Raw genomic sequence first — 25964 nt, forward strand, 5'->3', positions numbered from 1 at the left:
TAAACATTTAATAACCATAAGGGTATACAAAAATAATTTCTTACAATTACTACTAATTCGCAATTAATTAATTTTATTAAATCAAAATTAATATATTTATTATTAAATTAAATTTTATTGTACTATAATTGTACTTGTAGGTCAACAGAATTACTTCAATCCGATTTCTTATTTTTTGAAAAATGCTTTTCTTTATTCCTTAGTGAAGTAACTATATTTAATTGGATATTTCTGTACTAATTCATCAACTTGTATAATAAACAATATTTTATATGTAAAAAAATAGATTAGAGTTCACAGAATCGTTGAAATAACAACATAATTTAAAATGAAAAAGATGCAAAATTTTAGAAAAAGTGCAAATCTATCTTTTTCTTTCTCTCTCTCTCTCTCTCTCTCTCTCTCTCTTTCTCTTTCCCTCTTCCTCTCTTTCATTTTATTCTTCAACGTAACACAGTTAAATTTAATAAGGTACCGTTTCGTTCATATATTACTTAACTCTATCTATTTATACCTATATTTCAAACCTTGCTCTTTTTACCAAATTTTGACAAGGTTCACGTTTATGCTGGATATTATTGGAAATAATATCAGGTACTATATTTTCTTCATTCTCTGCTGATAATAATGTATCAGCGGTATCACGAAGCTCACGGTCTTGCAACCAGGAATGTAATAAAACTTGTCTTATGGTAATTCGTTTCTTTGGATTAACCGTCATCATACGTTTGATCTAAAATACGATATTATTAGAAATCAAAACTATAGTAAACTATATAATTAAAGTTAACGTTATCCGTTATATTAACGTTATACCAAATCCATAGCTTTGTCCGAAACGTGTCCAAATCTTGAGGGGGGAAAACTATAAATTCCTGTTTTTATTTGGTCCTGTAAACTAATATTTTTATCATGACAATTAAATGGAACTGAACCACTTAGACAAGCATATAGAATTACTCCTAGACTCCATACGTCGACCTAATAAAAATTCAGAAATATAAGAAATACGAATTTGTATTATCTCCAAATAATTACAGGGCACACAAATAAACATACTTGACTTGTATAAGAGCCACGTCCAATAGTAGATAATATCTCAGGAGCAACATACATAGGAGTTCCACAGAACGTTTTCATCATAGTTTGTGCATCAACTAACTTTGATAAACCAAAATCGGATACCTTTGCTAATGTAATATCCGAATTGCTAGCTAGTAATATATTTTCTGGCTACGACAAAATAATATTCATTTATTGTTCATGCTCTTTTTTTAAAAATGAATTGTATCACAAACATTAGAAAGAAAACACATACTTTCAAATCTCTGTGAGTTATGCCACAATCGTGGAGATAACTAACAGCCAATACAACTTGATAAAAGATAAATTTAGCATGTTTTTCTGATAATTTTCCTCTACTTTTTATTCTCTCAAAGAGTTCACCACCTTCCATTAATTCTAAGACTATGTATACTGCTTTTGGTGTATCTACAATTTCTTCCATTCGAATTATACAGGGCTAAAAAACAAAGGAAAAATATATTAATAAAGTATATTATGTAACTTTAGTCACTTGTCTACATTTGTGTCTTAACGAAAACTTACATGTTTCAGGGCTTTTAATATTTTAACTTCGTTCATAACTTTTTCTGGGTCATTCAATGGATGTTTTTGTCCATTCGTTGTACCACCTATTTTCATAATAGTTTTCATAGCAAATTTTTTACAGCCACTTTTAGTAAATACCATTTTTACTTCCCCACATGCTCCAGATCCTAATTTACGTGATACTGCATATTTGTTTTTAAGCTCTGCAGGCAGGTCATTGCTTTCAAATGCTGTTGTACTCATAAATACATAAACTGTTGCAAATGTTATATTGCGCATTACAAATAAAGCATGAAATTTGTGGAGAAATTTACATAATATATACATTCTTGGAATATAAAATATATTTACCGGTAACAGCGGGTTGTGCCAAGGAAATAATGTCATTACTTTCAAGTACTACCTTATTTCCACGACCTACTTTCTTTTTATTAACAAAAGTTCCATTATAGCTTAAATCTTCTAAATAAACTACAGCATCATTGCTATTACCATCAATAAATTTTCTGGTTATTTGGAAATGTATCTTGCTCATAACTGAGAGCCACTTTGGTTTTAATTCATTGGTAGTCACACAAATATCACAAGTTTCAGATCGTCCAAGTGTATAAACATCTTTGGTCATTTCTATAACAGTAATCATTTTGTGTTTAGTTGAACTTACAAATTCTTAAGCATTAATTTTCATTCGAACCTGACATAAGATTTACATATTTCACCTATATTCATAAATGCTATATTTTAATATATTCGGTAATGAAACTATCAAAAGAAGAAAAACACAACAATAAATATTTTATATTCCTTGAGAAAAAGATAACAATTCATTTCTTTCCCTCTATATTCTAACTCTTAATTTTATGAATCGAGGTGTTTCTTCTATGTCTATAGTTTACATTTATGTTCAACAAATAGCATTAAATAAATATTCATTCTCACCCATTGTTTTAAAAGGAAATTTAGTAGGGCATAATCTTCCCCATACAGTCATAGTTTTTTCTTGTGATAATTGCTGTGATTGAGTGAAACATATTACTTCTGCGTTCTGTGTGTCAGGTAATGTTAAAGCAATTTCTTCATCGTTCATAGTTAAACTAATTGATTTCGTTCAAACCAAAAAATGTTAATTTATTGTAATTTTTATAATAAATACTGTTTTAAATCATATTAAGTTCACATCACAACGTACTAACTTTAATGCAATAAATATTTCAGTAATTTCGTCAAAGAATTACGTTGAAATGTAAGGAAATTAAATTGTAATCGTTCGACTTGCATGTACAACATAACACGCAAATTAAGCACAGAGGACTGACACTGGATTTGCTGGAATCTAGGTATATGTAGGTAGAAATTTGGATGTTTTCTCTATCGATATATTAGGCACCTTCTACATTCAGTTTCGTTTGAAATTTATACATTTATGTAATATATTATAGTACGATTTTATTAAGTATTTTTTCTTAACAATTTTATCACAGTAATATTTACTTATTTATTATTATTTTTATTTTAAAAATGCAATTTAAATATTTGATCATATGCAAGTAATATTTTTATATACTTTTTATTATTTATTATTAAAGTAATACGTTTCCTATTTATCTATTTTATAAATTGTTTTCTCTTTTATTTAATTACTCAAAATTCGATATTAAAAGGTAATTAAGAATAACGGAGAATGTAAAAAAGTTTATCGTTATAAAAATAAAATACAAAACAAATTGATAAATAGAAGAAAAAGTAATTTACGAAACAGAACAATTTTATTTAAATGTATTCCGATCTATCCAAAATAAGGTATTATTGTCTATCTTATACACAGGCAAACAATTAATCATAGTATCAAAAAGAATTTTTTTTAATGATAGACATTCTCATATTAGATAATATAAATAGAATGTAGGTTCAATGTAATAGACGTTTTCCACATTGTAGAATTTAATTGACAATATGAAATTATTCGTGGTCGGATGAAAAATTTGAATGTATTTATAATTTCGAACCGTAAGTTTATGTGTATATATATATGTAACAAAAAAGATAAATTTGGACAATCACTTCACAGACTGGCACTGGTTTAAAAACGTGTACAAAGTTTTCATAGCAATGTACGTCATTCTATATTAAGTTTACTAAGTTGTAATTAACGGTATATATTTTTAATAATATCATTATTATCACTTTAATTAGAATTCGTTATTTTGGCAACTTACGGTTCAACGGAAATTTCACGTTTCTTTACATAGCTGCCATTGTACAGCTTAATCATTATGTTTGCCGCAGTGTGTCACAATTGATTCACATATATTTCATTTCCACTTTTTTTGTTTACTGGCATTACATTTAACGATTGTAGCATGTATATATATGTATATATACATATATATATACCGTGTATTTGACTTTACAAAAATTTATTTATGTATATTTACGAAAGTAAGAAAATACGAAACGCCACTAAGGAATTATTATTCAATAATAAACGTAAACATTTTAAATTACAGACTTTTGAGTGTAAAGGGGGTCGGGGGGCTAGTTCTTGAGCAGAAGGAACAGGGAAGTTAAGTTTACAACTATTAATATTAAGGTAATAATCGTACAGATAATTTTCTTCTTGCATTATATGTATACGTGTAAATTAGTTTTTTTTTTAGTTGTTTATTATGTAAAAGGTGAGCTGCATGTATTTCCCTTATGTTCTTTGTATCAATGGATGGTACGTCAGTGGCGGTGGTATAAACTCGATAGAGGTGTGATATTATCTTTTATTTTCACACATACTCTGCCTCCCTCTTTCTGCTTAAGAATGGGTCAGGCTTATCCGTTTTTAGTGGCACTGTTGTCCATTAGATTAATGCTGAGCATCGGTTTCTTTCTTACAGTGCTTACGGCTTCCCTGTAGATAAATGGAATAAATCAATCACTTAAATATGATACTTAAATATCTATTATAAATTCAAAAGAATGTCAATTAAACATACCAGAATTAAATAAGTCTTTCCATTTGAATAATTGTTCATCTCCTACAAACACTCTTCTTGGCTTTTTCTGACACACCTCGCCACCTTTCTTTTGAATTCTGCGTAACTTTCCCTCCACTCTTTCTGCAGTGTTCAGAATCAATATTAATGTAAAGTAGCTGAAGGTTTTATAATAATAATAATAATAATAATTTAATAAAATATTACTTACGGCAGCATCCACATTAGCAGGACTTTCATCATTAGGATCTGCAAGCATACTAATAACACTTATGAGAATAGTCTCAACTGTGTGAACTGGTAACCACCGTTCTGATGCTTTTTCATAGCCCCACTTATCATCTCCAGGTTCATGCAAAATCGATATGCATACATTACCATTCTTCTCGACTACAAAAAGTATACATAATATTATATTGTGATTTATGTTTACTTTCTTATCTACACACAAAACTATAAAAAGAAAAAGAAAGTAGAACACTTACTGTTTGGATGCCATATTTCTGTTATAAATTTCATTCTTGGTGGCCTAAGTGGATATTCTTTTGGAAACTGTAAATGTGCTTTGAAAAATCCACCTTCACTGAAATTCAAAAGCATAGTTATAAAGATGTATATATATTCATATATAGTTATATATACATAACTAAATGATGAAAAAAACTTAATTTATTGTGAAATATTATTGTGATAAATAAATTAAATAGCATCTTACTATAATGTGTCTGGAGGTCCAATAATGAGTACTTCCCACTGATATATGTCATTGTCATCTATGAGGCCTGCTGAAAACCCTTCTACTGGGTTTTTATTTAATTCTGTAGAGAAAAAGAAAATTTAAGTTAAATATTTGTATATCAAAGTAATTATCTTATAAAAAATAAAGATAAACCAAATTTGTAAATAATTACTTCAAACACATCGTACATACACTGTTTTTTCCAAATTTAAATGTATATATGGTATATGTGAAGAATAACAAAATTTGAGCATAAGTATATATATATAAGAAAAATGCAGAATCGTTTAAAAATACGCGTAATTCATTATATTTCGAATCGATGAGAACATTGAAGGAAAACCGTTAAAGCAACGTTACGTATCAGTCGCTTTAAAAGTAAAAAAAAAAACACTTTTGTTGTTCACGATGTACAGGTTAGGTCAAATTGAAACATTAAATAACCGTCAAACACAGCCACGGGATTAATGAGTCGGTATTGACATAATGTTTTGTATAAAATTGTATCACAAAGTTTTAATTATAGGATATAAAATGATACGTATGAAACGGTAGAAATAAATTTCGGAGCATTTCGTTGTTCGATTATTCCGTTGAAAGTAATACAGAAGTTATGGTTCGACGAAGGTTGACCTTCGGTGGTCGTTGCACGGCATGGTTTTCTCTGTCTTTTTTTCAGTCTAAACCGTGTTGTATACGGTGACGTGCGAAATGCTATAAATAACATTGCCTGAAATTATTTTCGGTAACAGCGAAAACGGCCTTCGTTCTACGAGAAAATCACCCACAAGACAATTTGAATCCGACCCGGATACAAGTATCGGCAAACACGATACTAAATGCTAGGTTAAACTTATTCATGGGAGGCACACTACGGTTCCGTAGCCCGTATTGATTTTCACGCCCTAATCAGGCGCAGGGCCAACGTGAGATTTACGGAAGGTTCAATCGGTGCTCACATAAGTTAACAGAGGTTTCGAGAAACTGATATCTCAGGGGAAAAAATGTTCACAAAGCCGATCTCGAGGGTCGAAGCACAACGATGACGAGATTGCACGAGTTTGGAGTACGAGAACGGTTCCGGCTTTTCGTTAAGCTCGAATTGGGGGCACGGATCACAGTTAGCACTTATACTGCTTTTGCTGGATACCTGCTAATTGTTTTCGTAGTAGAAGCGCGGACTGTGGCTCTGACATTAATAAAAGTTCCGTTAAATAAGACTAAAGTTGAAAACAATCACTTTTGCTTGACTGGAAAGATGGCTAGGTACGTCGCGGAAGCAGTGATTGCGCATGCGCTACTACTTAAACATATGTTCTTCCGTCTTTCCTATGCGCCGGTCTGATCAAACACCTACGCTCTCTGCTGGATATTTTACAAATATTCCAGATCAAGAGTATGTATTCTTTTGTGTATTATCGATAAACTATTTTTATCGATTCAAGTACGTCTTAAAGGGTATAAAATTATAACGGCAAAAGTTAAACGAGATGTAAGACTTCTTCTAAAGCCCCATTACCATTTTCATGTTATTCACGACATTATCAACAGAATGGAGAAATAGATTATAGCGCCCCCTATAATGAGAATTGTAATTATCTGGAAGAATTAAATCGAATGAGGGGATGAAGAAACAGAAATTTAAACAACTGAAGTAAATTTCATAAATTACTTTAGAATATAGAACAGAGAGGTTAAGAATTAGTCAGGTAAAATTATATTCTTCGCTAGTAAGTTGGTAATTATGAATACGGCATTTTGATTATAATATATTACATATACATCGACATATAATATGACATATATACTTCAAGGGAGGAAAAGCTCGCCAGTCGGAAAGACAAATATTTCAACTTATATCATTTTTAAATTAGTCAATAATTTACATGACAAACTAGCACATGTTCTAACAACTATATTTTAAAGTGGTTACAGCGCAGTAGTGGTTACAGTGCTAGTATCGTGTCGAAACCATCTTGCCGTATGTACTTACTTTGTACGAATATTCTTTTCTTTCTACGTGGTATTAAATCGAATGTCGTGAGGTCCAAATACTAAAAAAGAAACACAAGTATGAAAGAAATGCGAGTTTATCATTTTTAACGTAAATTATTTTTATTATATTTATTATATTTATTATGCGATATATCAAATCGCTCGCAGCATCGTCAAGGGGTGGCTTTTGTTCATTTCAACTCTAATTGGTTAACGCTTTTCAAGCGAAACATCTGATTGGTTAACGGCTGGGCCTACGTTTGGGTATATAAGGGCACGGATTTTTACACAATCGGTATTGTTAATCTTGACTTGACGCGGGAAGGACGTAGGAACGAAGCAACTCCAGTTTTCATTAAACATATAAACTGTACTTGTTAGTACAATAAAAAACGTAGAAATAAAATAACTCTCCTTCAAGAAATTTACAATTCATTTGCTGTTCACTAAACATATAAACTGTACTTATTAGTACAATAAAAAACGTAGGACCAAAATAACTTTCTTTCAAGAAATTTATAAGTAAATCGGGGTTCTCTGATTATACAAGCTATATGAAGAATCATTAGCTACGCAACAACTGTCATTTCGATAAATTGGTAAGTACAATTGTATATTTGTTCTTGTTAAGATACATTTGAGTTTGAAATAGCTATTGCGTTAATGTTCAAATGCGCACGCGTCGAGATTCAAATCCCTTGTTAAATAGTTCAAGCTGTCATGGCGGTAGCGTTGTTTCTCATCTTTGCTGTAAAGTTTCATTTCGAAGTTTTAATATCGAATGTGTTATTGTTTGGCTTTTTCGCGCGTGTCCATGGTGTTCTGGAAACATAATCTCAATTTGGTGCCATATTTACAGCGTGAGCAGAGTACTACGTCGTCGAGTGTGGAAGCGGAGTGGGGAAGAGCATGCGTCACACGTATACGGGTACGCAGTGGTACGACGCGCTAGTGTCTGTTGTCTTGTCGTACATGTCGAAACCTGTCTCGCTATTTCCGAGGTATGTAACAAACTTGCTTATCGACTGCAGAATATTCACAGTTGTTATTCTACAAGCATCTTTATCGTTACCAACTCTTTATTCAACTAATACCTACTCGTAGTTAATTATATATCGAACGTTATTAGTATTCTAAATGTAAATCAATTGTTTGACCTTTCTTTGTCTATCTGTTGTTCGTGCATTTCATTCTTACAATTCTTTGTAGATTTTGTTCACTTTCAAAACGTGATTTGGGTTTGATTATTGTATAATTTCAATACAGTTGGTTTTATTAGTGTTGCGTATTTAAATTCTGAAACAACTTTTTGAATTATGTGTCATGTGAGATTAACACAATCTCAGATATCCAATAAGATATACTGCCACTACATAGAACTACTCTCTATTAGACAGTATGTGCTTGTGTTAGTATCACACCGCGCGCAATTGCTTCCGGCAGAAACGGATGTGAATGAAAGCAGATTTGTGGAAATAGATAATTGATCACTTGAAGGAGTGAGGATACGCTCAGTTCAATGTGTCGAAAGCAAAAGCCATCGTGAACTATGTCCAGAAAAATTTGCAATTATGTATTATGGTTACTTTACCATTATTCAATAAAACTATGATAATATCTATCCAAAAAATACAATTTATTTCATTTCATTTCGTTTAATAATTTGCTTTTGTCAAACTTGAAATTGTGTAAATTGTATTCGAATTTAAAACAAGAAAAGAAAAGTATTTTGGTTCCAATATACAGGTGGAATTCGCATTAAACTCGAGTTGTGATTTTATAGTATACTCGTCTAGTCATCGAAGAACATAAAATCTGATTTCTTCGTTGTACGTTTACGTATTTCGGTTTAATAGCAATAAGTGCTTTTTAACTTGACCTGAAAACCTCTACTCTAGTTCCTTCAGCCTCACTCTTTCTCGTTTGATTCAGCTATATAACTGGCGTCGCATAAAAGGACAGATGAAAAGGTTGCGTACCGATTTTGTCATGAAATTGACCTTATGTTTGTAACATAGATTAAAAATTCTTTGCACACTTCAAATACAAACTCAGAAATTGGTTACAACCTATTGGTTACCCACATCATACATTTTAAAAAAGATTAATAATTCAAAAATGAAGTTTTCATAATGAAGTTTTACTTTAAATGTAAAAAACAGCTTCTAATTTAGTCTATAAAACTTTTAACAATTTTTCCAAAATGATATGTTATGCGTTTAGTAGTAATGCCTTTTCAAAAACAAATATCTTATTTTTGATAAGACATTTATTACTAAATGCAAAAACGCTTCATCCCTTGCGGGGATCGAACCCGCGACCTTTGGATTAGAAGTCCAACGCGCTATCCTCTGCGCCAAAGGGACTTGATATTCCTCTAAATTTTAGACACCAAGTCATTTCCAATGGAAATATTCTCGTATATCGGCAATATTTGTGATGTTGTCTAGATGTAAGCAAAAGTTTAGGTAATACATACATTTTCGAAATAATCTACATATATGTTGTTGAAAATATTTCTAATAATATCCCTATATATGTATTAGATACAAAGGACTTAAAAATATGATTACATATTTATCATAATATACATTTTTAATGTATTCTTCACAGTATTAGTATATGTATGGGCAAGAATATTTAGTAACAATAACTACCCACAATATTAATAGCTGCATCGATTCTAACAAACATTTTACGAACCTGTGGAATGAGAAGAACGCAATGATAAAAATGTTACGGGGGCGGTATAAAAAGAAATGTAAATCGTCGACAGACGCATTTGCGGTGCTTTCTTAAACTGTCGAGAGATTCATATTTAAACAGTAAACAGTCCAAAAGAAGAAACGCTGCCGCAAAAGCAGAAACCTGAAACTCAATTATTCTGCAACGCATAATTACATTGCACATTACATAATAACGACAAAATAGAAATATCTTAATAAATAATCGTGGAATTCTTATTCATTCAAGACATCAGATTCATTAAACATCTTCCTACTACTACACCTTCCTACTTTAATAAAATAGAAGAATTTAATCTATACCGAAAAGTATATGTATCTAAAATTGAAAAAAGAGTAACAAATAGTGAAATTGCAAAACATGTGGATGCATCATTACGCGTATGAAAACGGGCGTAGCTTTAGAATTTCGAACTATTCACTTTTGTTTCAGAACACGCTTCTCTAATGGTGAAAAAAAGTCATAGATATTTACGCAATTTCTGTAAATGACACACCTCGACAGGTGGCTCCGTGCGGTGAGTCACTACGACACTTGGTGCTCCCACCATTCGGCACTTCCATCCCCATCACAACCCGCAACCCTGGCTGGTCTTGCGATTAGCAGCCCCTAGCGAGTCGAGGCCGCCTACGAGGCGGCAATCCCCCAGCGTTCAGTGGTACCGCTTCCTTCGTAGAGGGCATTACGCGCGCGTACCTTTGCATTCCGTCCGTGGTTCTTCGCGTCTATTTTTCTACTTCCCGTGAAAGAATCAGATCGAGCCATTGGCGTGTACCTCTTGCCAGCGCGAACAATTAACAATTTACTTCGTTCGCCACCGCGTCTAAACTAGCGTCTAATTGCATTTCGTTCGGTTCTCATTGTCCCCGTGTGATTTACGTAACGGATCAAACGTCCATCTGTTTGCTATTTCGTGCTCTCTGTACATTCGCGGTTCCCCGTGTTATGTGTTGTTCGCGGATTGACAGTTCGCTCGTAAAGTGTCGTGTTTAGGCTGGAGATGTTTGCGACGTAAGTTGAGGGCGCGACGTACAGTCCTGTTCGAATCTGCTTTCAGTTCTGTTACTGTGTTTATTTCGAGTTATTCGCGTTTCGTTCAGTTTGACATGATTTGGCAAGAAGCTGGTCAAATTGTACGATCCGAGTTGCATGCTGTTCCTGGTGTTTGTGTGCTGTACGTGAAGGTATTAGACAAATTAAAAGCGATAAAGTATATTTAGTTTTTCGTGAAAACGGTTCCATTCGTTCCTCTGGCGGGTAATATCGCGCAGGTTGAATTTCTCTATTGTATATGATTCGTAATACTGTCACGTACAAGTTGTTGAATTATACTCGATCTACTCGCCTTGAGGAACGAATGCAGTTCGATCCTTGTTCGCTCAAATTTTCCGCCTCCTTTCCTCTGTCAATTCTGAACGTAAACGACCATTTTGTTTGTTATACAATCGTTTCACATAATAATAGACGTTGATTGCGGATTATTTACGCGTTCGAAGCGCGCGTGAGGTTACATTGAATCGCGAGAGTGATCAGAAATTTGCATCACGGAACTATGATATTAAAACGGTCCAAATAAAGCAGAATATTATTACGAATTAAAATACTTTCTTTGATTTATAGTCCAGAATTTTTCAGACAATAACTGTTCGATTTTACTTGAACGCACATCGATGTGTATGCAATCCCGACGCCGTATAAAATTTCACGCGTATCGTAAAGGTATTATCGTTTTCTTGTGACACTGAAAGCAAAATATGTATACAAACATAAGTTCAAAGAACGAGGAATCGGTTTTATTTCATTTTTGTCTTTTTATGTTTATGCTACAACTACTATAATCTTCGTTCGCGTATCAAATTGTCTTTGTTACACGTATACACTATTTGTATGTTAATTGTATACCAATATGGTCTTATATTTTGTATCGCAAAGTTTCAATATCGAATAATTTCCTTTCTAGCGTCACATCGCGACGTATAAGAAATGTAAAAAACCGAAGTGTTGATCAAAATTTTACCTGCTTTTAGCGGTCGCTGTAACTTGAAAATTCCCACGACTCAGATCCATTATCCTTGGTGTTAAAAGTTGACATCTATACAGCGGACAGCAGTTGATGCTATACAGCTTCTGGTGAACGGAAGAATTATATGGAATAACAATTTTTACGCTTTGAACTTTTGTCCTTGTTTCGATTTCTACGAAAAGCAACCAGCGGGAAGAGTTCTCTCCATCGACTGTGTTTTGTCAATGGTAAGTTTCTTTGACAAGAAGAATAAGTTTCCTTACGTTCGCTTATTTTATCCTTGAATGTCTTCAATTTCCAAGTATACAATTTGTGCTTGATGTACAATCGAATTTTCGTGAATTATTCAATCGATCATTTTTTTTTGTTTTCTTTCGCTTCATTAGTGCGTAATATTCCTGTATATTCTAAGTCAATGTTTGCGAGTTCGGATTAGGAGTAAAATCGTTCTGGAAGAAAAAACAACGTCGAGTAGTAATTACGGGAGTTTTGTTGTTATGTCGAGAAAAAAGTTTTCCGATCACCATGAAAGAGGATTTGTACATGTTTAAAAATACAGCGTCTCCTTAGTCTTCATTTATTTGGTTTCTTTAGATTTATTAAAATATCTAGAATTACCGTACAACACAAACGTATCGAGGATTTGATTATGAAATTAGTCCATCGTTCCGTCAAAGTCAATTTTCAAATGTTCGCGAGGAGTTATGGATGAAATGTTTATTGAATTATTCGTCAGATACATTTTCTAGTAAGATATAAAGCAGAATGCGTGCTTTATTGAAACCTGTGATTGATATCAGAGCTTTAAGCAAGATTTCTAATATTTTTTACTCTTTGTTTTCTATATATAAAATGTTTCCAAAGCAATAAAAGATGGATAAAATATTTTTCGATTTAGTGAAGTAAGGGGAAGTTGAATATTTCATGAAAACATATAAGTAGGTCTTAAAGTACTTGAATTGGTTAGCACGTATCTATACCTCGATTCAAGTGGCACATGGTTTCAATCACAGAAAATGAACGGTTCATACGTTACGACCTAATAAAACCACGTCGATGTTTCGGCCATAGGAAAGGATTAACGCTCGAAAACCGTATACATACGTACATTCTGCCTTTTCACTCAGAGTTAATTGCAGCATAAGCGAAGAGTGTAAAAGCAAGCAACCTACATTCGTAAGTCTATACATATGTATGCATTTTGTACAAAGTACGGTACGCGACACTTCTCTTGAATGTGACCAAAACTAGTCTCCATTGTTTCTTGCGGACGTTGCAGTATAAAAGAAACTGTTATTGCATGGGTTTCATTATATGCAATACTGGTGTAAAAAAAGGAATTGGAATTTTCAAAGTCCTACTTTTCTATTGAAAAAGAAATACTCTGGTATAACGATTTAATAAAAAATTAATATCATTTTCACGAATGTCGACATCGTGTAAACCGTGCATAAGTGGCTAATAGGTACGCTGCTGTGAAATAAATATGCAACGAGGAACTGAAATTTTACTGCAGAGCATTGAATCTTTCAGGAGATTCAAAGGGATGAAATACATTTTTAATATTTGGTGGTAATCACTGGGATTGCAATTTAAAGTTACTTTAAGTTGGAACTTTTTCAATAAAACTCGACACGATTAATACAGTTTTAAAAAATGCGGTGTACTTCACATTTACATTCAAAGAAATTAGAATATTTTGAATGGTGCAAGAGATATTAAAATGCATGTGAATTTCAATTAACGTGGAAATCTCAATTCGCGAAAGAAAAATCAATTTTTTTTCTATTTATAAAACAGTTGTCATGTGCACATGCATGTATGTTCGCTATAATGTCATATAACTACAAATGATACGTACGCTTAGATGTCGACTATTGCTCATATATGCATTTTACAAACGTTTTTAAGCCATTTTCTACCTGCTTGAGAATATTTAATTTATTCAAGTATAAATTATAAACGTATGTTACACAAATTTCATTTTTAGTTATTTATAATTTAAATGCTTGTTTAGAGACGCGCTGAACAATAGTAAATTTATTATGAATTTACGTTTTTTTTTTATTATTTATCGTTTATTATGTTAATTACGCTTTAACATGCGGCGCATCAACTTTTTATTTATATTCAGCCGATCTCGACAGTACGTCGATATAATATGCTATAAATTATTTCACGTACACTATCTTCCTTATTAAATTAGAATGAAGGTTTGAAGGTAGACATTGCAGAGTTTTATGAAAAATTGTTCTATCTGTCGCAGTGATTAATAACCGCGCGGCTATAAAGTAATTAGAGTACGAACGCGAAGACAGTACATAATTTGAATAGTTCATGCGGACAAAGTACGCTAAATGAAAGCTAATTTATTCAGTGCATCAGCATAAACTTGTTACAGAAATAGCCGATTTATACATAGTCATGCAACGTACCTAGCTTCTTTCGTGATTCAAGCCCTATTGTTGTTGTAAATATTGATTCGCCTTGTTAGGATATTTAAGTTAATCTGATAAATGTATACGACATACTTTCGCGCGTTCACGCGCGCGATAAAATTCGTAAAATGCATCATTATTAGGACCGCTTCCCATTTCCTGCCGTATCTCTGGTACTGTTCGATCGCATCATTTTTCTTTATTGTTTCCACTTGTTTATTTACAACGCAATTAAATGAGAAAATTGCGCTTGAAGTTTCGTTTTTGAGAAAAATAAGCTGAAAAATCCGTCAGGTACTAGCGTCATTAAATTACTAATAATTACTAATGAGTAGAGTTTTGAGACAATACCTTGCATGACAAAGTTACGTGCAGGCAAAGTTACGTACCTACACTGGCTTACGAGCTTTAATCATTAATGCACATGGCCAGGAAAGCTTTCGAAATAACTTTTCTCAAAAGTAAAATGTTAAACGTAATTTTGTCATTTTTGATTTTCGTCTTACTTCTATATTTCGGCTTACTTATAGTTAAACAGACTGTGCACTGTGCATAGAAAATCTTCTAATTAAATTTAATATAATAGTTTCTTTTAATTAAATTTAATATAAAAATGGAATAGTACGTGGCTATCTAGGAATATTTCATTACCATTTAATGAAATTTCACTTTTCGATCATTCGCGATTCGCGGATTTTCAGTAGCTGCGCAAAATAGAAAAGAGAACTTTACAAACTGTCCGTCAATCAGTAAAGTCCCAGAGCTTATTGTTTATGGGCGGTAGAAAGAAATAGAAGAAAAAAATTCCGCGAAACAATGAGGTTGAAAATCGATACATATAACCTCCGTCGCATAATACATTGCACGTGAGACCTTGCGAACCATTCAAAGAGGGACTGTTTTAGGCCTGTGTACGCGTAAAGTGCCTTTGATGTTCTGAAACGGAGAACCTTAAAATCAGTACGCGACTGTTCTTGCTCCATTTTCCGTAGCGGTAACGTGTAGCTACGTTTTCCGAGAATTCACCTTTGTGAAAAGATTTCACGAGAGTAGCACGTGAGCACCGTTTTGTCGATTTATCGAAATACGAAACGACAGCTCGCAAATTTATCGTTCGATGTATGTATAAAAGATGTCGGAACACTTAAGTTTTCTTTATGTGAACCGTGTAAATAGATCTCCCCATTGGAATCGAGAATAAACTGAATTTGGCAACAACAGGATTCGGAATCCATTAAACAAACATTAATGCTAACTTTGATCTTGTATCGTCTATACGTTTGTTTATGCCAACCAGTAGCAGTAATATTATTTTCAATCTTCTTTCAAATGAAAGCAACTAGATTTCGTCACTAGTTCCTGTACAGATATGTTTGAGATTGTGTTTTGAAATTTCACAGTGATTTAATCATTATAGCTATTAACTTGAAAATTGATTCTTCTCGGACAGTATTTGCACACAATTCTATGGTGCCATTATTCTATTTTATCGTGGTCATTATTCTGTTACAATATTGTTTTATATAATTGATTCATCGCATTTCACTGACCTGCTTATTTAAGGATCCATTATCATATTGATCCTGTTATTGCCAATATACAAAATTATATTTTCTCTTGAGAGTAGTCGAACGTTTTATAGGTACACGTTATATAAGCTTACTGAAAAATGTAATTAAAGTAAAACAAAAGGAGATGCCTAATATTGTTATTGATTAATTTGGTCCATGATTATTGGTGAAAGAAAGAAGAATGAAGTTTTTACGCAGCATATACATTATATATTTAACTTAGTAGTATATCTAATATATTAGTTATTATAGTTATTAGTGTACAAGATACTGGTCTGAATCATTCTATCTGAAAGTTAACTGTTCGTACAGTTTTATGAATACTGATATTAATTTTAATAATTTTGCAAGAGAATTCCAAAAATCAGAAGTTGTTGTCAAAGTATTTTAATAATTATGTATCAGTGCGGTAATATCGCAATAGTTTGAGATTATTTCAACTTTATTTACTTCGATCGTACTTTTTCTTAATCAAAGTTCAAATACTTTTCCTGCTAGCCGCGCAAAACGGTGGAAAATAGGGGCTCTCGTTTCTCTCTTTGCCTTAGAGCACTTCTGATAAAAATATTGCAGAGAGAAATCAATCTGAAATCGAGATTGGATTTTTATAAGCTTCGGAACGTAGCTTAAGTCTTCTAGGGATTCGATAAGGTTCTGGAATCCAATCGTTTCTGTTCTTGCAAAAATAAAGTTCACAATGATTATCGCGCAATAATCGAGGTTGAAATAAAGCGAGAACTGTCGAGGACTGTGACACGAAACGTAGAATATTATGTAGTCGTTCTTTAACTAGATTTGTTAAAAGATATCAGAAACTCGTGACAGAGGGTGGCTGCCTCTACTTGTCCTTGGAAGTTATTCAGAACAACACTTAAATACATAGCGTAGTAATTTATTAATAGTAACGCAACAATAATTAGTTAGAAATTTCTTAGAATCATTTACAATTTCAAAACATTTTATTATTTCTGATAAAATCGTTTATTTAATTATCAAATAATTCTCGTCTCTGCAACTGTATGAAACAATTAAGTGGTTTTCTCTAGAAAAGAGAGATATTGTTTCCACTAACAGAGCTATTCTGACATTTTCCATGGCAGATTGAAATATTCACCCCTCGAACAATTAAATACCCACATGTCCCTCGGTTACCTCTAAATCACGAAATATCAAAGTCGTACGCCAGATAGATAATTATCAACCGGAGAGATTGATGGTGGTGAAATTGTCGTAGCCTCGATTCCACTTTACTGGGAACATTTTAATGCCAGTTTGATGTAGCGTCGGCCTAGTTGTCGCGTGGCATGTGTTATCCGGTCTAATCGCTTAGGGGTACGCAAAGCCGTATAACTTCGATACGTGTGTACATACGGACTTGCCACTACGTCACATCGGTGACCGCAGTGCTTGCGCTCTTCTTTTCACGAAAGTCGATATTATTGACCATTTGGACGAGCGGCAATCCGTGTCAGGGAGACGCGTTTCTGAATTCATTCACCTTTATTCCGTTCGACGCGAAGGGTCACGGTGAAAAATGGCGGAGATCCACATTTCTTCTTCGTCGGCTTCCTTAAACCTTTGAGCGCTGAATTGTGCGACGTTGACCGTGTATGTACACATATATATGAGTCCATAGTCCAGATTTGATAGTTGTATGAGAACCCATATATGCGTTTATAGCGCTTAGAGGGTTAATCGCGTCTTCTCGATGGCTTTTAGAATCTACTACTGCTGCAAGCAGGAAGATAATCAAAGTTAACTAAGTATTCAGTAGTGTCTTGTAATCGAATTTTGCAGGATATGAGAATACACACTCCCTCACTGTATGTAGAATGCATGAAACTTTGTTATGTATTTTCTCGAAGAAAACAAAGACTGGGGTGTCCATCGTTTTCCCTTTGGTTCATCATATCTATTTATTGATGGCGTTAAAAATAACAGAGAAGGAGAATCCGATGAGAACTTTCCGTTGTTTTGTTACTTTGATTGAAACTGGAGAGCTTGATACGAAAACAGGCTACGTTAAACGTTTGAAATTTTCTGGCATAAACAACGGAATGAAATTAGTTGTATATTTCAGGCTAGTCAACGGTTCTCGTGAAACTTATTTACGTAAAGTGTTAACTTTGTTAATATAGTTGAGAACAAAATTGTGCTGTTGGTAATGACAGTTTTAATAAAATGTCAAGTCTATTGCGAAAAGTGATTTTCGCTAAGACGTTGAAATGGCTAATTTTTGCATCGAGCCCTTCAACTGGAAAGAAGGGGAACGGTTTCACTGAAACAAAGTAATCTCCGTGAAACGAAAATATAAAGCCGAGTCAGATAATTATTTAAAGCTTTTAAATAATAGGATAATCATTGTATTATACCAGCTGATATTACCTGATTGTTCTCGAAAAATAATCGAAATTAATCAAAAGTAGATAATATATTACTATACGTACACATGTGAATACGTAGAGTAGAGTTTAGTAATAAATGTTGTTTAACAGGAATAATTTGTGTTGTGGTAGTACTCTTGAGTGGTGGTTTTATAATATCAAGTTTCTATAGATATAGAGTTACCAACGGAAGAAGCAATTTACCTTTTAAACAGCAGTGTAGACTAGTGTTGTCCACGAGTGGGTCCTCTTACACAATTTTCTGCCCCTGTACTTGCCATCGTTATAAGGGAAAACGAGTGCAGAAAGAGATCAACAGACATAATAAGCCTTCCCTCGTTTCCCTTATACGCATGTGCGTGCGTTACGACCTTAAAGTAAAAATAAAAACTAAACAATATTAAAAATCCTTCATCGTGTAAAAATACGCGAAAACAAGGATTTTGTTGAACAACAACGTGCATTGAGTAAGATCGTACTTTTTGTTTGTCATAAAGTTGAATATTTTTAATTTTGAACATTTTTTACGAAACATTATTTTTACGTCTCTCTCATTAAGTTAATTAAAGATATTATTTCTAACAAACGTCCCTTGTGGCTGACGTACGATAATTTACATTTCATCTTTTATCAGGCTCCACTATAATTAATTAAATTCCGGCTGTGTCTAGTATGGAGTTGAATTTAGACAAGCTTATTTATTCCTCTTACGAAGTTAAGTCCAATTATGCTAATATTACATACATCAGCATAACTATTACTTGGACTGCTAAAGTGAATTGGAAACTCTAATCTTGATGATCAATTCTTAGGCTTCCATTACTCTCTTTTCTTTTTTAACAACCATAATATATGTATATGAACACATGTCATTATACAAATCGATTAATAATAGGATAGACTTAATTTTACACATTAATCAATTGTTAGCACAGTTTACGCGTAACAGTTTTTTATTAGTAGTTTGGTGATCTATAGAAAATTCTAATCGTAAATTAACAATAAGTTGAATGTATCAATCATTCAGTGTTAATATCACTCAACATCTTTGCTTCTGGAAAAGTGACTCCAGGTAAAGTAACTTTAAAGTAACTTTTACAATTTCAAGCAACAAAAACAGAACACCTTGGTCTTATCTTGTTTTATGCATTCTATAAAAATCTCAATGGGCCAACTGCTCTTAGGAAAGAATTTATGTTTCTCACGGAGCTAAGTTATTGCTCGAGCCACCTTAGGATTTGACAATCTCTGTTTTCTCCCTAGAATCCCCTCAACACATTAAAGGACCATAACCTTTCGACCCCTTAGGGAAATAATGATGATACTGCTCGGCACGTAGGCAATCGATACCGCTTTAAACGTGTATTATTCGATACACATATTCATTACTTTGTCTTAGCTTATTGACCTTTAGGGAAGGGTTGCTTTGATGACAAGACATTATTGGACTCGAAAACTTGAGAAAACAATTGAATATGCCATCCCAAGAGCGCTCTATAGCAAGAATAAAAAATATGGCAACGTCTAGACGAAAATGGAAAGATCCATCCGATAAAAATCAACTTTACACCTGGCGTTCATAGAGTAATATAGTCATATACATGCTTCACCTTCCTCTGAGGAATAGCTTTTTCATATGTAACCGAACCTACCCTTTCGGAAAAGTGTCCCTACGAAACTTCCGACTATCAGTCATAAAATCTCTCCCTCTTTTCAGCCACAGCTTTGTACGCCTTTATAGACCCTACCTTCATACACCTTTATTTTCACAAGATCCCTTACATCCGGGTCAGTCTTTTCAAGGCTATTGACTTTGTGTTTTCCCAAAGTAAAAGGATGAAAAATGGGTAGAGCAAAAGACTATATAGCTACAAAATTTAAAATATTCGCTGATATTACTTGTTCCACCTTGTTACTATGATTTTGAAGAAATATTTTAAGTTTCTAGAGAACCGCTAATGAGATTGAAAATTGTTTTATTCTATTCTATTTCTATTTCGCTTCAAATTAAGTTAAATTTATATTTCAATATAAATAAATGCAATGAATGCTTAGAAAATGCGATTAGTATAAAAGAAAAAAAGATTTTTCCATTTGCAGAGAAAGTGAAAGAGAGAGAGGTAAAATTTAATATGTGGAGTAGCAAGACTAAAAAAAGAGAAACCATCACTACGCAATTCTGAGAACTCGAATGAACAAGCGAAATAATAGCATCCCCTAGTGTAACATGCATTCCACGCAAGGCCATTGTTCGGAGAACAGCCCATTCTTTAGTATAGCCTCTTGCATAGAGAGCTTTTGAAGACACCCCTAGGAATATCCGCGCAACTTCTTTCACAAAGAGTTTCACCAAGATTATACCAATAGATACTCAATCCTTGGAGGTTTCTCAATTGCTGTAGAAAGTATCATATTCATCTCTTTTTGGCGCATCTTTCCCTTACTTCGACTAACACCGCATATCAAATCATACCACATAAAATATTGGACTCTCCAATAAAAGCGGAAACCATTTTATTGAAATTCAGCCAGACATTTTATTCGCCGAAATAAAAGTTACGCGATTCTAATCTAAGCTTTCATCAACGTTTGCCTAATAAAAGTGTAGTTTTCCTTTCGAGAAATTATTTGAAGCTATTTTTCTTTCTTTCTATGAGGGTCATTTTTCGTACGAAATCTTTCGAACCACCATCCCCGTGCTATTCTTCCGTAAACCGTGCCATGGCCAAACGTTCTGTTGATATTACAACTGCTCTGAGCTGCATTGTGACCCAGATTTAACTTGTCTGAAAAAATAACTCCGACTTGGCCAAGTCATATCGTGGCGTAAAATTCGTGACGAGATCACAGTTATCCAACAGTTTATACAGAAACAAAACGCCAGGTGATATCGTCAGTAAAATGTCCTAAGAAATGTACGAACTTTAAATTAAAGTGGTCTACTGTAATTGACTCTATCAAAAGTGTACTGTGTTTAATTTGTCTCTGCTGAAATGTACTTCCTATGGAATAAAGTTTCATACGTGACAAAAGTAACGATGAACCTTTAGAACGTCCCAACGTGGCAGACGTTAATACCAGCATGGCGGTAAGCGAACAAACTTTGGGGATTAATGGCGATACGTCCTATTGCCGCATCCCTAAGCTATACGTCAATAAAATTTCTTAGGGTTAGATATCAAAGAAGATCGAACTGGATAACGAACCTACGTATGGTTCAGCGCATAGAGAATGGCAATGAATGCAGGGGCAATGAGCGTATCTATGCACAATGGAAGTACTTAGGTAATGTGCATTGTGAGATTGTACAAATTGCAAACATCGATCGTTGTATCTATACTTTGATAAGTCGCGTTGCTGAATGAAACTCGATCTTACAGCCCTAAATTTAACATTGAAAATTAAGAATCTTATAGAAAAATTGATAGAAATGTATTTTTCAAATGTACGTGATACTAATGCTAAATAATAATTATGAAAAGTTACTGTTTATCAGTAATGGATAAAACAGTCATTAAATTAATGTTTTGCAGTGTAATACTAGCGATTATTTTGATATAGAAAAATTTTCTGCATAACAGTTTTCCTCTCGATCTACATATGTATATATCTTCTATTTCCGGCGGTCGGAAACTCGAGTATATGAGCCATTCCCTTGCATATGTCCCGGGGAAGAGGTTTTTCCCACAGCAGAAATAGCTCTTCTCTCACTGTCGAGAGAGAAAAAAAGGTGCACAGACGTGGAATGAAATTCGAAGGTACAGAAGCCAGTAAATGTTGAAGTACTTGAAAGCGATAGAAAGTATCGAAAGCAAGAACTACTGTACAGTTATATATACAGTATATATATACACGTATGATCAAAAGTGTCACGACACTGTTCCATTTGATGAATTTTCATTGTTTAACTTGAACTCACTTTTCAAATTCTGTATTTATGTCAATATATTTAATATATATACTGTACCAGTAACAAATTCTGTAAAGCAATTGTTTTAGGCGTTTCAAGAAATTAGTTGACTTCAAACTCTTAGAGTTATAGGTTTAATATAGGCAAAACGTAAATAAGATTAGTTCATTTCTTTCATTGAAATCAATTTTATAATTTCATTGGTGTGTGTATATTTATTTCTTCGTGGTTCGAGTAGAATACTGAATCATTGGTCAGACATGTTCTGTAGCAAGATAGAAAGCAGAATGCACAATATTTTTTTTCAAATATTTATTATAATTGTACACGTATTCCGTAATGTTTCTTAATGGAGTGACGCAAAATGGCATCACCTTTCTTCGTCGAAGCGTTGAAAAGGGTAAAGTTTAATAAAGCTTGTACATAAAAGTGTCCCTAAACGAAATCGAGCTATCGACGTGTCAATCGATAGGTCTTTCAAAGAAAACCCTTTTTTATCAAGGTTCATCCAATCACCCTCGTTATTAGGGCTGTTGTAGATTGAAACGTGGTTTATAGTTTGCGTAGACTTCATTTCCTCTTTATTAGTTGGAAATGAAGGGGAAAAATGACAGATAAATCAGACAACTTCTTCAGATTTTAATTACAGCATAACCAATCATGAGATGTCAGTTACAATATAATTGGGAAGGTGTAATAGGTAATCATATTCCGCGATTACCTAATCGTTTCATGCAAGTACATAATTTCCGCATATAATCGACAAGCAGAGCTTTATATACGAAACAAAGATCCATTACTGATATCGATTACACATGTGAATATCATTTTCTTTTACAACAGCGTGGGTATAGTTATGCAAGTACTTCATAGGCGCGAACATTGGAGCGTCGGAATAGGAATAGGTATATATCCGTTTGCTCAATAACCACTACTTGAAAATTAATCTTCAGACACGATGGCGAAACGAGGCTTCCGTGGATGTATCGTGGACAAGTGGTAGCACGTGCCATCTCCTTGGTGACAGAATACCTAGATAATTTCCCTACAGGGTGAGTCAAAATTTGCGATGCAATTAGGAATGGAGTCGTGTCTTCAAACGCAGACTGGTTGCGAGTCAAAGGAAACTTTCGTTGGCGCCAGTTACCCGAGTGCGATAAACAAGCACAAATCCAATTTTAATAAGACTGTGTGTAGTGTCGTAGCTCTTCTGTGTAGTTGAAGGATTACGTGGGATAATTTGTATCCTGTTCTTAGACCCCAAAGAGGATTGAGGCAGTCACCCCTCGTAGTAAAAGGGATCTACAAAGACGTCGACTTGTAAAATATTCTGATTCCTTTGTTCATCCCTTTTGTCGATTCGAAATGCGATACAGAGTTGCTGCTTGCACAAGATTATTTATACAAATATGGTTTTATGTGATGTACAACATACAGTAAGAGTCAAAAGTGAGTGTGCACCTTAGAAAAATAAGAATTATTTAATATTCGCGTTATTTTTTAATATTCCAAACATATTCCATATATTTGAATAAATATCTAATTGATACGACGCCTGTTAAATATCTTCAATTAAATTTTGTATACCCTCACTTTTGATCTCCACTGTACGGCTACATCGATATCAGTCAAATACACGTGTACTCGATTAATTCTCGCAATTATTCCTCTCGAAAACGAGGCATCGCTCGAGGAACAATTGAATCGAGGGCTATTTACAACGATATTACGAAACCTCGACCGACCTTGCATACGTGCTGTACTATCAATATGCCCCGACTTATTCGTGACTGCAGCTACTTACTCGCTTGGATACATGCTCCCGACGAAAGCGAAAGTCAGACGTTCGCGGGCTAAACGTTTTGTCGGCCCCTGGAAAGCTTTAAACCGCGGAACAAGTGGTGACACGGAGGAAACGCGGGAACAGGAATATTAGTTAGGGATCCTCGTGTTGTGGAAATGGGTTAGACAACTCGTGACAGAAAATGAGATGCTTGCAACATGTTACTCTAATTTATGCGAGTAGTACGTGCGATAGCTATGCCAAATATGGTTTGGACATAATCGGATTTTAGGGGGATGAAAATATTTTATTTAAACTTTCGAATTCACTTTTAGTTGCGTAACGTTTCCAGCAGGAAAACTTGTACTGGCTTTCCCGTTGATGCGTCATTATTATTCTAAATCGAACTCGGAAATTGCAGCTCGGGGAAACATGCTACAAACGTCGTGGTAAAAACGAATGGGAATGCCGAAGGGTTTGAAAAGCAGGTACCTCGAATTCGATAATTTGCATTCGATTTTGCTGCTGACTTGGGAGTCGGTTTCGCGATCGATGCCAGCAGTCGACTCCGGGGAAATGTAAAACGGAATCTCGAGGGTCCCGGAAGATCGATGGCTGTGCGCGGCGTGGCCGAATTGCTCGAAAAAATCTGACGCTTCACGTCTAGCTGAAGCTGGGGACAGGAAGTATCTAGGGCACGTTTTAAAAATTAATTTTTCAGTAATTTTCGTTTTACAATGTATATTCTTTCTAAAAATTTTAGGAGAGATGAAATGTTTGTTTAATAGTACTAAATACTTGAAACACATATTCTATAAAGTAAAAAAATTGATTTTATAGAAGTTGAAGCTGATGTATTCTCCTATTAAAAGTTTTAGAAGAAGTTTGTTTAATAATAATAATAACAATCATATTATGGAGGTAGATTTGATCGAATACAAGACCATCATTTAAGTCTTTAATCTATTACACAGAGTCAGGTCTACCATCGCGAAATCGAAGAAACGGGTGTTATCTGAATTAATATTATCCAGCGTATTTTTATTCGCGGAAAGGGCAGCGATCATAACGACAACGGAATCAAAACATTTTCCACCCTGGAGCGTAGAGCAAAATAAACACTCGATCGTGTAACATTCGTAGTTCACCCCGTGCAAACAAACCCACAGGTTATGCACGGTTCACTAATCTTTTGAATTTTAATCAGTTGAACGGTTCCCAGAAAATTAATTCGGCACTCGGTGTTCGCACACGTTGTATTGATTTAAATAAATCAAATATCGCGCGCGAATATATTCTATCTTCGAAAAAACAATTATTCAATTTCACTGAGCCACATTTTTCATCGAATTATCGCTACGATGTTGAGGAAATAAAAACTTGTAGGAAGTTTATAAACGATCGTTCATTAGTGTGAAGAATGCTAAAGAACGAACCATTTTGTACATTTTTTAAATTTTTTCTACGGAACAAATTTAATTACGAACTTCGGTAACAAAGTAGCGCTATCCTGTAGCATTTAATTGGTACATTGAGAACGTCTGACCATACTTGTTCGCTTTCATCGTGAACCACGTTGTTAACTCATAGCATTTCGAATGTTTCTGTTGTTCGTTAATTTATTTCGAAGCAAAATACAATATTCACCTGTAGCTCCGTCTTTGATCACGTTATAATTACATACAATGGTTGGAAAAGGTACTGGTTCGTCGCTAACACGTAATTTCCATTTAGAATATCCCTTTCAGAAAAACGTCAGGCTGAAACATATTTACGTCACA

The 25964-nt window shown here is 33.9% G+C and overlaps 3 protein-coding genes, 1 long non-coding RNA gene and 1 other non-coding gene across 6 annotated transcripts in view; 1 reads left to right on the top strand and 4 right to left on the bottom strand.

The window, feature by feature from the left end:
* Positions 1-424: 424 nt before the first annotated feature.
* On the bottom strand, positions 425-2896 carry LOC143425875 (ovarian-specific serine/threonine-protein kinase Lok). Of its 2 annotated transcripts, none has more exons than XM_076898931.1 (7): positions 2551-2896; positions 1963-2238; positions 1609-1814; positions 1319-1522; positions 1060-1233; positions 817-981; positions 425-733 (listed from the first exon to the last, which is right to left on the bottom strand). In XM_076898931.1, exons 1-7 carry the CDS (start codon positions 2696-2698, stop codon positions 515-517), a joined length of 1392 nt encoding a protein of 463 aa, XP_076755046.1. In that variant the 5' UTR covers positions 2699-2896; the 3' UTR covers positions 425-514. The 2 variants fall into 2 exon arrangements, with proteins under 2 accessions (XP_076755046.1, XP_076755045.1); XM_076898930.1 differs by having other exon boundaries at positions 1609-1865; positions 2551-2894.
* A 1163-nt stretch (positions 2897-4059) lies between these two features.
* Ube2g1 (ubiquitin-conjugating enzyme E2G 1) lies at positions 4060-6644 on the bottom strand. Its single transcript, XM_076898987.1, has 6 exons — positions 6485-6644; positions 5311-5413; positions 5081-5178; positions 4807-4985; positions 4596-4718; positions 4060-4510 (listed from the first exon to the last, which is right to left on the bottom strand). Exons 1-5 carry the CDS (start codon positions 6528-6530, stop codon positions 4638-4640), a joined length of 507 nt encoding a protein of 168 aa, XP_076755102.1. The 5' UTR covers positions 6531-6644; the 3' UTR covers positions 4060-4510; positions 4596-4637.
* On the bottom strand, positions 5600-6477 carry LOC143425919 (uncharacterized). Its single transcript, XR_013102090.1, has 2 exons — positions 6123-6477; positions 5600-6048 (listed from the first exon to the last, which is right to left on the bottom strand). It is a non-coding gene; the product is annotated as an uncharacterized LOC143425919 (long non-coding RNA).
* A 2978-nt stretch (positions 6645-9622) lies between the features above and the next one.
* Trnar-ucu (transfer RNA arginine (anticodon UCU)) lies at positions 9623-9695 on the bottom strand. The gene has a single exon. It is a non-coding gene; the product is annotated as a tRNA-Arg (tRNA).
* A 2610-nt stretch (positions 9696-12305) lies between these two features.
* Positions 12306-25964, top strand: part of LOC143426357 (uncharacterized) — a 40202-nt gene continuing 26543 nt past the window's right edge. The window contains exon 1 of the mRNA XM_076899778.1: positions 12306-12324. The gene's annotated coding sequence lies outside the window, so the exon portion shown is untranslated. The remainder of the gene's footprint in view (positions 12325-25964) is intronic.

This window comes from Xylocopa sonorina, chromosome 8 (genome assembly GCF_050948175.1).
Source record: "Xylocopa sonorina isolate GNS202 chromosome 8, iyXylSono1_principal, whole genome shotgun sequence".
In the NCBI taxonomy this organism is placed as follows: Eukaryota; Metazoa; Arthropoda; class Insecta; order Hymenoptera; family Apidae; genus Xylocopa; species Xylocopa sonorina.